Genomic DNA, 10,165 nt, shown 5'->3' with positions numbered 1-10,165 from the left:
AGAGTCTCATATATTTTCCTGCTCAGGCTGGCTTTGAACTGTTATTCTCAGATCTCAGCTGTCTGTGTGTCTAGGATTATAAGCGTGAGCTGTGGGGACCCAGCTCACTTCTGGCTTTGTGCTGGTTAATTGGAGTCTCTTGGATTTGTCTGTCCAGGTTGGCAGGTTGGCAGTTCTCATCCTTTTTTTTTTTTTTTTTTTTTTTTGCCAGTCCAGGGCTTAAGTGCAGGGCCTGAGAACTGTCCTTGGACTTTTCTCAAAGCTAGACCTCTACTACTTGAGCTGTCACAGCACCACTTCCAGCTTTTTCTAAATAAGTGGTTTCGAGGAATTGAACCTGGGTTTTTGTGCATGCTTGGCAAGCACTCTTCCATTAGGCCAAGCTCCTGGCCCCTTCACAATTTATTTATTTATTTTTTCCAGTCGTGGGGCTTGAACTCAGGGCTTGAGCACTGTCCTTGGACTTTTCTCAAGGGTAGAGCTCTACCACTTGAGCCATAGTACCACTTCCAGCTTTTTCTATGTATGTGGTACTGAGGAATTGAACCCCAGCCTTTGTGCATGCCAGGTAAGCACTCTACCACTAGGCGAAACTCCTGGCCCCACAGTTTTTAAATTTAGCATTATGTTAAGAATCCTTTGTGTGTGTGTGTGTGTCTGTGGTATTGGGATTTGACTTGAAAGCCTCATATTTGTAGACAGGGACTCTTCCACTTGAGCTGACACTCTCAGGCCTTTTTGCTTTTTTTTTTTTTTTTTGTCAGTCTTGGGGCTTGAACTCAGGGCCTGGGCACTGTTCTTGGACACTTTTTGCTAAAGGTTAGCACTCTGCCACTAGAGCCACAATGCCACTTGTGGCTTCTTCTGTGTATGTGGTACTGGAAAATTGAACCCAGAGCTTCGTGCATGCTATGCAAGTTCTCTACCACTAGGCTACACTCCCAGCCCAGCCTTTTTGGCTTTTGCCTAGTTATTTCAGCTAGGATCTTGCTTTTGTCTAGATGCTGGTTTTGGACTCTACTCTTCCTGCTTTAGCTTGAATGATGGGTAACTACCACTGAGCCATGCCTCTACTTGCAGCTTTTTTAGTGGTTAGTTGGAGATTAGAGTCTCATAGACTTTCCTGACCAGGCTGGCTAACTTGTTTCTGTTTAAGATGGGGTCTTGCTTTTTTGCCCAAGCTTCTCTGGAAACACTCCTTTTGATCTTTACCACCCAAGTAACTAGGATTACAGGGTGGGCTACTGTTGACATGTTCATGCAATACTGTTAATAGACTTTCAAATTTTTATCAGTTTAACAGATGAAAAGTAACATTTTATTTTATACTTCCCTAATGACCAGGGCAAGCGAACTATTTTCATACTTACTGACTACTTGTAGTTCTCATTTGCCTATTCCTATTTCTTGCTGTTTCCAGTTGGGTTCTCTTAAAACAGTGAGTCAGATTTGCTTGTTGAAAAATTACAACACATCATCAATTCCCTTACTACTACCAAAGTCATAACTTTACTAGACTGTATAGTTTACCCAAATTATGGATAACTCGGTAATGACTAGCAATCATTTATACTGGAGAAATATCTGATAACAACATATGATTTCTCTTCTCTGATATTATTGGTGCAAGTTGTACCACTAGTACAAAAAGTAAACCGGAAAGGTGGGTGAACTATTACTTTGTTCTGTCTTAACCCGGCCCCCCTGTGTTTTATTGGTGAATCCTGCACATGCAGGGGGTGGTTAGAACACTGGGGGAGGGGGGCTCTCTGGCACATGGGGTCTCCATTGTGCTGTGGGCTGAAGGAGCAGCCTGTTCCTGTAGCGCTGCTCCACTGGGTAGCTGTCTTCAGTGTGGTTAAGACTAAGATGTGCGGAGAAGCTGCACCTTTAATTATCTGCTGAGGTGGATTGCTATTTTTAACCAAAATAAGATGAGTTGTATGTTTATTTTCTTCCCTATGCTTTTAAATGATTTAATTGATAACATAGAGCCAAAGAATCACATTGTACACAAATCCAAATATGAATGTAAGTATTAAAGTGCAGGCTTTATTGAGCTGTGGCTGGCTAGGAATGTGCTGAGGGACCTCATCACTGAAGGTTCCACTAAATTGGAGGGAAAGCCACCTGTCCACCTACAGAGTCCACAGCATGAAATAATAACTGCAGCCTGAGTCCAGGAGTCCACAAGAAGCCTCCCAGGGCAGACGAGCTCTTGTGGGTTCTCATGGTTTTTCTGTCCACCTGAAATGCAGCCCACACTGTGCTTCCCTTTCTCACCTATTCCAGCTCTCCTCCACATCTCTCCTGCCCTTCCTGGGTAAGCTGAGGAATTGCTGTGATCACAGCCATCTGACTTCAGGGCTTTAATTGATCTGTTCTGGGACCCCCAATCTTAGAGTGGGCTATGGCGTGTGTATACATGAACTTAATGGCAGGGCCTGTTTTGAGTCAGAGCCTCTTGAAGATTTGCTTTAAGGGGATAATCAGATGAAAAATTGATAACCAAAGTTGCATAGGTAGGACAATGGTTAAATTGATAATACACTTCAGAAATATTCAGCTGTTACAAATCATGTTTCTGAAACGATGAGTATGTTAAATAGAAGACAAGGTGTAAAACTTATTTAAAAAAATGTCTTTGCGGGCCGGGAGTTTGGCCTAGTGGTAGAGTGCTTGCCTAGCATGAATGAAGACCTGGGTTCAGTTCCCCGGTACCACATACATAGAAAAGCCAGAAGTGGTGCTGTGGCTCAAGTGGTAAAGAGTTCTAGCCTTGAGAAAGCCCAAGAACAGTGCTCAGGCCCTGAGCTCAAGCCCAGGACTGGCAGCAAAAAAAAAAAAAAAAAGTATTTGCATTGGAAGTAGTGTTGTGGCTCAAGTAGTAGAGCTCTAGCCTTGAGCTGAAGAGCTCAGAGAAAGTGTCCAGGCCCAGAGTGCAAGCCCCACCACCAACAAAAACAAACGTATTTGTAAATGTTAGCATTCATTGTGTTGAAGCAGAAATACAAATTTTACTTGGTATTTTACTGAACGTTTCTAGTTTTCTAATGCTGTATTTAGGAAGAAACCCTCTACCTACTTTTGTCTCCAGGACAGAGACCCTGGGGTAACACAGTAGGTCTAACTGGCTGTGAGGGGGCGAGAACAAAACATCACTTCTTTCTACTTGGCAAGAGTATTGGCGTTACTTTTTGGACACTTAATAGGCATGAGATTATTGAATGAGATTTTTGTTATCAAAGTTACAACATAGTAAATACTAATTGTGTGTGCATGGGACTAAGAGTGTCATGGCCCATTTCTGGTTTACCGTCATATTCTGAGTTTTTGCTCAGGGGACAGAGGAGTCTCAAAGTTTCATTTGGTCATGAAATGTCTCTTCTTGGACGTTTACAGCTGCTTGACTGAGCCTCTGGTTCTAGAACGTGCATAGCAGGAATTCGGTGGTTGAAGCCATTTCTTTGACATCCAAATGTTGTCATGTGTGTGAGGATGAGTGTGTGCTGGTGATGGGCTGCCCTTCAGTTTAACCTCACCTCTGGTGACGCCTGCATGCCAGTCTGTTCTGCTGCCTTCACAGGTTTCCTCTTTTGTTCTCCCTTAGATATCAGCATTCTGGTTCCACCTATGCAACCTGACTCTCCACATGTATGCTTGTGGGATGTGCTTTTGCAACTGTTATCTGTTGCTCTGATATCTTCTGGGACCGTTTTATTACCTGTCCCATGTGGCATAGGCAGGGCTAAGGCTGTGCTCTGAGAGCAGCTGACTCCAGCAGCCCCAGCTCATTTTTTCAGAGTCTACTACTTTTCTCTGGTGGAGTAAGAAGGGTGTGGTCAGGTGTCTGTGGATACTCTGTGCCTTGAGCTGTAGTCCCTACTGGATACAGAGGTTTTGTCTGTCTACTCAGAGTGTGTCCAAGGTTAAGACTGTGTGGCAAGAAGGGCGTCCTCTGAGCCAGCCTCGTGGTGAGCTGCACACACTGTACTCTGGCTTTAACCACCACTGCTTTCTGAAGTCTGTCTTCATCAGAGAAGTGCCTCCTACCACCACACCCTCATTTCAAATTGTCAGCCAGATGTTCTTCAGACATCTGGAGCAAAACATGAATGTGTGTCATCTATTTCACTGTGTGTGCACCTCCATGGCATTTCTACCCTTTCTCTGGAAACTTCCTGACTTCCCTGCCAGCTGGACAGCTTGTCCCCAGGGCCCCTGCTCTCTGTGGAAATGCCTTCAGGATGAAACTGTTTTGCTCTCTCCTGCCTCTGGACCCCAAGAATACGGCCCATGCTAGGGACCATAGCAAATGATGGCAGATGACTCTGGTTTAACTTAGGACAGCAGACCTCTGTAAGAAAATTATAGCTCCTCATGATGATGAAAGTATGTATAATTCATGACTTTTTTTTTTTTGCATGCAGGTGGCCAGTTGTAGGGCTTGACTCAAGGCCTGGGTCCCTGAGCTTTTTGCTCAAGGCTGTTGCCCTACCACTTGAGCCCCAGCTCCACTCCTAGTTTTTTTTTCAGGGGGTTCGAGTTAAGTCTCATGAACTGCCTGTCTACACTGGTTTTGAACCATGATCCTTAGGTCTCAGTAGCTAGGATTGTAGGTGTGAGCCATGGCACCTGGCTCTCACAACCTTTCTTGAAACTCTGCATTGTTATATTTCCCTGCTATTTCTGAGGTTCTAAAGATATAATTGCAAGTGAGCTTGACACCACTGGGTGTCACTGTTGATTGCTGTCAAACACGTGATGGCAGGTACCTAATCTGCTTTCTTCCCTTCTGATCTCCACCCCCCCCCCAACCCCAACCCTCTAGTTTGGAATCTCAGGTTCAGATTTGTTTTAACCTCTAAATGCTAAGTGTGGGTAAAGGCATGGAAAATTTCCATTCTATTCCATTCAAATCTGTGCCTTTTGCTGGTTAGGTAGGGGTTTGTATCCCTTCTACCCCCTCCCCACAGATACATACTGGGATTTGAACTCAAGACAGGTGCTCCACTAATTGAACCAGGCCCATAGTCATTTTTTTGCATTATTTTCAAACAGAATCTATGTTTTTCTTTTGCTGGGACCAACTTGGCCCAGGAATCCTTTTTATATCTATTGGATACTTACATCCAGCTTGGTTGAGATGGGTGGAGGGGGTCCTTGCTTTGTATCCTTGAACCTCTATCCTCGATCCTCTCAACCTTCCAGGTAGATGGGGATTATAGGCATATGTCTCTGCACTTGGTCCCTTAAGTAAATTTTGATGTCAACACAACAGAAGCGCTACTCATTTTCATTGTACCTGTACTCCTACACTGTATTTCTTAATTAAAATATTTAATCAAATAAGTCCCCCACTTCTTCCTCCATTTTGTTCCAGTTTTTCCTGTGAGCTTCCTACAGGCTTGCTGCTGTCTTTTTATTCCTCCCAGTTTAAACTTACCTTTGTGATACATGTATATTTCAATAACAAAGAAGGTATTTTGAGCTAAGTTTACAAAAAATGAGCAGAAAGTAGACTGCTCCTATGTACTTGTTCCCCTCTTTACTGGTTGGTGGCCCCAGCCTCCGTTACTAATGGAGTGTTGTTGTGGTATCTGTTACAGTGTTAATGACAGTCCATAGTTTCCATCAGGGTTCCCTCTCATAACCAACCCCCACATGGAGGCTGCAGCTAATGGGAGCTGACAGCTACTAAGAGTGCCTGCTTATGCCTACCTGTCCTTTGCCAGGTACTTGGTGTCCCCAGTACCTGGCCAGTTTCATGTGTTTTAAAGACCAAGCAAAACAAAGGAAATAAAAATGTTTTAAACAGAATGGTGTTTTTTGTACTGGTCCTCAGGCTTGACCTCAAAGTCAGCCCCAACTGACAGCCTGGGCGCTGTCCCTGAGCTGCTTCTGCTCAACGCCTGCACTCTTGAGTCAGCACACTTGAGCCAAAGCTCTACTTCTGGCTTTTTTGAGTGGTTAGAATTGACAAGTCTCATGAACTGTCTGCCTGGACTGGCTCTAAACCATGATCCTCAGATCTCAACCTTTGGAGTGGCTAGGATAATGGCCAGGAGACATAAGTATCAAGTGTTTTTATAGTAGCTTCAGGGTCATTTACACTTTCAAAAATAAAGGCTGACATGTTTACAGAGACACCAATTAATCAGAGGCAAGAGCTAACGTTTCTCACATTCTAAAGGTTTCACACAAGGTGTTTCTCTCCCTCAGCCGTCATCAAATAGGTAGATAATCTATTTAGCAGTTTTTTTAGTCTTGTAAGTAGGTGCGTGGAGTCCCTGTTCGGGGTTAGGCCCTGCAACTGCTCACTCAAGTCCTATGAATCTGTCACAGTTTCACAGACACATCTGTGTTCAAGAAAACTGGAATCATTAGAGGTTAAGTTGCTCAAAGCCCTAAACACAGGGCTGAAATCTGAGCCCAAGCCCATTGGGACTCCATTGGCTGAAAGCAGCAGCTAGTATGGCCTACTAACAGGCATACAGTCCTGTAAGCCTCGTTTCTACCCCTCAGAAGATACTGAAGAGTCTTCCTAGAACACCTTACTTTGTAATCCAATTGTTCGTCATCCATCTTCCCATTTCAGTTTTTGCTACTTGAGAATTCTGTAGCTTATGAAAAGGAGATGGGAAGGACTTAGTTTAAAAAACTACCTGAAAATGAATAATGTTTAGGCCTTTGCTTGTAAGTTTGGCCCCTCAGGGAAGGGAGAAGATGGAGTGGTAGCCACCGTGTGAGGCCCGTCCTGTAGAAGGAAGCTGTCTGAGGAATACACTTAGCCCCCCATGCCAGCCTGCATTATAGGACGAGGCTGATGAGGTGAGGAAAGACTGTCAGGGTATGACTATGGGCAGCTTGAGAGTCCCATCCTGTGGACATGATATAACCCTCTGCCCAAACAGATCAACTGGTCACTGTCCATTGCCACTGATGATAGCCCGACTACCAATCACAGGAGTTTATGCAGGGCTCCTCCAGGCTGAAAGGACTTGTTGGCCCTCTGAGAATCAGCTGCCAAGTTATCGCCCATCAGATAACTGAGACCCTCTCAAAAAATTACTGCTGGTGTGCTGTGATTTTTGTCTTTCTACTTCCTACTTCAGGTGAACTAGGACTCAAACTTTCTTCCAGGATGGCAGGCTCTCTGGTTTGCAAAATGTTGGCTTAGACTATCTTGTGCCATTATTTTTCTTACAAAATTGGGAGGAAGCAAACGTTTTCAGTATTACAAATGAGAGGCTTGCATCAGGGAGGGATTCGATTTCATGAGAGCATGAAGAGGTTGTCCTGCAAGGCTCCTGAGCTCCAGTACAGAAGGGACGAGGTCTGTACTTCCCTGCTGGGGCCTGGGCAGCACTCAGGCTGCCTACATGAGGAAAGCCCTTCACAGAAGACAGTGCCTTTTTTTTTGGCCAGTCCTGGCCTTGAACTCAGGACCTGAGCACTGTCCTTAGGCTTTCTCAAGGCTAGAGCTACCACTTGAGTCACAGCACCACTTCTGGCTTTTTCTATGATGTGTTACTGAGGAATTGAACGAGGGTCTTTGTGTATACTAGGCCAAACTTCCAACTCGCCAGTGACTCTTTTTAACAGACTGATGTGGGGCCAGACCCTCCATGGAACAGCTTCATGGAACAGAAAGGATGGGAAGTTCTGACATTAAAAACAACAAAAAAAGCTATCTTGAAAACTGATGCCTGTCTTCCTCTTTAAGAGATAAGAAATTGGGGCTGGGAGTTTGACCTAGTGGTAGAGTGCTTGCCTAGCATGCATGAAGACCCGGGTTCAATTCCTCAGTACCACATACATAGAAAAAAAAGCCAGAAGTGGTGCTGAGGCTAAAGGGGTAGAGCTCTGGCCTTGAGAAAGTCCAAGGACAGTGCTCAGGCCCTGAGCTCAAGCCCAGGACTGGCAAAAAAAAAAAAAAAAAAAAAAAAAGAGAGAGAGAGAGAGAGAGATAAGAAATTACAGTGTAAAATTGAGAAAAATTGTTTTGAATTTCGTAAAAAATATGATTTAAATGGTTCAGTGTTTTCCAAAATGGCTGACAACATATAAACAAAGTCCTTTTGGAAATTGGTTAAAAAAAAGATGGAGGACTGGATTCATAGGGCCATTTCTTTATGTATATTTCCTGCACAAACCTGGGTGGATATAAAATACAGGAGGAAAAACTCAAAGGTGTTTGAAAACTAAGTAGCCAAATTTCATAGCTTCTGTTTTTTGTGGAAACTCTGAAAGAAAAACATTAAATGGATACTTAGAAAAAGACTCCAGAGACAAATTTTTGAGGGGCACTTTTTATTATAAATTTATTATGGTTGATTAATGAAAAAATCACAATGAAGTACCAAGAAAATGTTTGTCAATATAAAAATTTTAGCAGCATTTCCAAAGTTTCAGGCTCTAACATTAACCCTCCTTCCTCCCTCTTGCTGCCCGGGGGCTCCACAAGCACTCAGAATGTTCTGCTTAGTAAAGGCCCCGAGGAACTCAAACCCTGTGTATTTTGAATTCCCCAGCACCCAATTTTCTAGAACATCAAAGCACACAGAAAGCCTCACTGGCTTTAATGTTTGAGACAAGAACTCAACTTTGCAGACTGCAGGGAGAACAGGGATGGAAGTTTCACCCGGGACTTGATATGTAGTGCTTAGCCCTCACCTGCACCTTTACATTCTCCATGCTGGTGACAGTGAAAGGCCACTGTAGTGCTGACTGGCATCTGGCATGTGGCAGCAGGGGGGCTGTTGATGAGGTGGGAACCCATAGTGGACATGACATGTACATGGCAGGCAGCTGGTGCTCAGCCACAACCTCTGCTCTTGGCAGGTCAGAGCTTGGCTGGTTTTCTATACCCAGGCAAATGGGAGTGATGAGTGACCAGGGAGACAAGACAACAAGAAACATAATACTGGCAAACCATTCCCCTGCTTCTTTGGTACTTCCAAAATTCTCTGATCAAAAATGTGTAAGGGAAGCACACCATTAAAAATTACAGTTTTAAGTATTTACAAAAGTAAGTATATTATACAGTAACCCATTTGCACTACATGAACACGTTCTGCCGGGAAAGCACTTGTGAACTCCTGGCCCAGTTTTGTGCGGGATATGCAGGCCTGTGCACACCGACCTGACAGTATCCTGGATCTGCTACCTCACTGTTTTACAGTATAGAAAAAGGGGGGAAAATACCAGTTGGAAAAAAGAATTCTCCAATCTACACTTCGTTTCAAAAATGTTCTTAACGTCTGCCACTGAAATCATTATGTACAAGATTTATTGAATATTGAATTCCAGGCAAGTCTCCACTCCCATCTTGAGTATGTTTGAAATAACGCTATCTATTTGGTATACATATAATATATATTTAATATATAAGTAACTGCACCACATTATATCACCACGATACCAGTTTAATACATACTACTATGTACAGGAGTTAAGTTAGATCTGGAAGATGACCTTCTGCAGCCTGGGCGAGCTGTGTGGCATGCGGCCATCTAAAAGGGATGTGCAGGGCTGAATGGGAGACAGCCATGCATGTGAGCATGCGCACGCACGCATATGTGTGTGTGTGTGTGTGTGTGTGTGTGTGTGTGTGTGTGCACGAGTGTGTGAGAAAGGAGAGATTATGTCAGGGCACATACCTCCCACACACCCATGCTAGACTATCTACTGTTTTACTTATTTACTGGTGGGAGGAAGACAAGTCACACATATGGAAGGATTCCATACATGAGAAGAGCCATGATAGCCGCGCTGAATAACCCCGCTACAGGGACAGTCACAAACCAGGCCACAAAGATGTTCCGGAAGAGGCGCCAGTCCACGGCCTTCCGGGAGCGGATCCAGCCCACAGCCACCACTGATCCCACCTGGAGAAGCACAAACATTCTCAAGTGAAAATGTCCGCATCTTGACAATCTACACAATCTACACAATGTCAATAAACTATGTATGAAGTTGCCCATTATTTCCCTTAGTTTGTAAAAAGATAATTTTGATATTAGCTGGAATTGTTTTTTAGTATTTTATTTAGTTCTGGTCCTGCTGTACATTTTCTCCTACATTCTGCATAAAAATGTACTACTGGAGCTACAGGTAAGTGTGACTATGAAATGGCTGTGAAATGGAGAAAATCTAAATATAT

General features: G+C 43.8%; 1 protein-coding gene across 6 annotated transcripts in view; it reads right to left on the bottom strand.

Annotated features, from left to right (window-relative positions):
- Positions 1-8,303: 8,303 nt before the first annotated feature.
- Slc20a2 (solute carrier family 20 member 2) overlaps positions 8,304-10,165 on the bottom strand; it is a 103,442-nt gene continuing 101,580 nt past the window's right edge. For all 6 annotated transcript variants that reach the window (XM_090353852.1, XM_090353846.1, XM_090353848.1 and 3 more), the window contains one exon: positions 8,304-9,890. In XM_090353852.1, the coding sequence (XP_090209978.1) occupies positions 9,726-9,890 (165 nt within the window). In that variant the 3' untranslated portion in view covers positions 8,304-9,725. The remainder of the gene's footprint in view (positions 9,891-10,165) is intronic.

The sequence above is a fragment of the Megascapheus bottae genome, chromosome 20 (genome assembly GCF_031878675.1).
Source record: "Megascapheus bottae isolate mThoBot1 chromosome 20, mThoBot2.hap1, whole genome shotgun sequence".
Classification (NCBI taxonomy): Eukaryota; Metazoa; Chordata; class Mammalia; order Rodentia; family Geomyidae; genus Megascapheus; species Megascapheus bottae.
The sequence above is the reverse complement of the archived record's forward strand: the minus strand, read 5'-3'. Positions and strand labels throughout refer to the sequence as shown.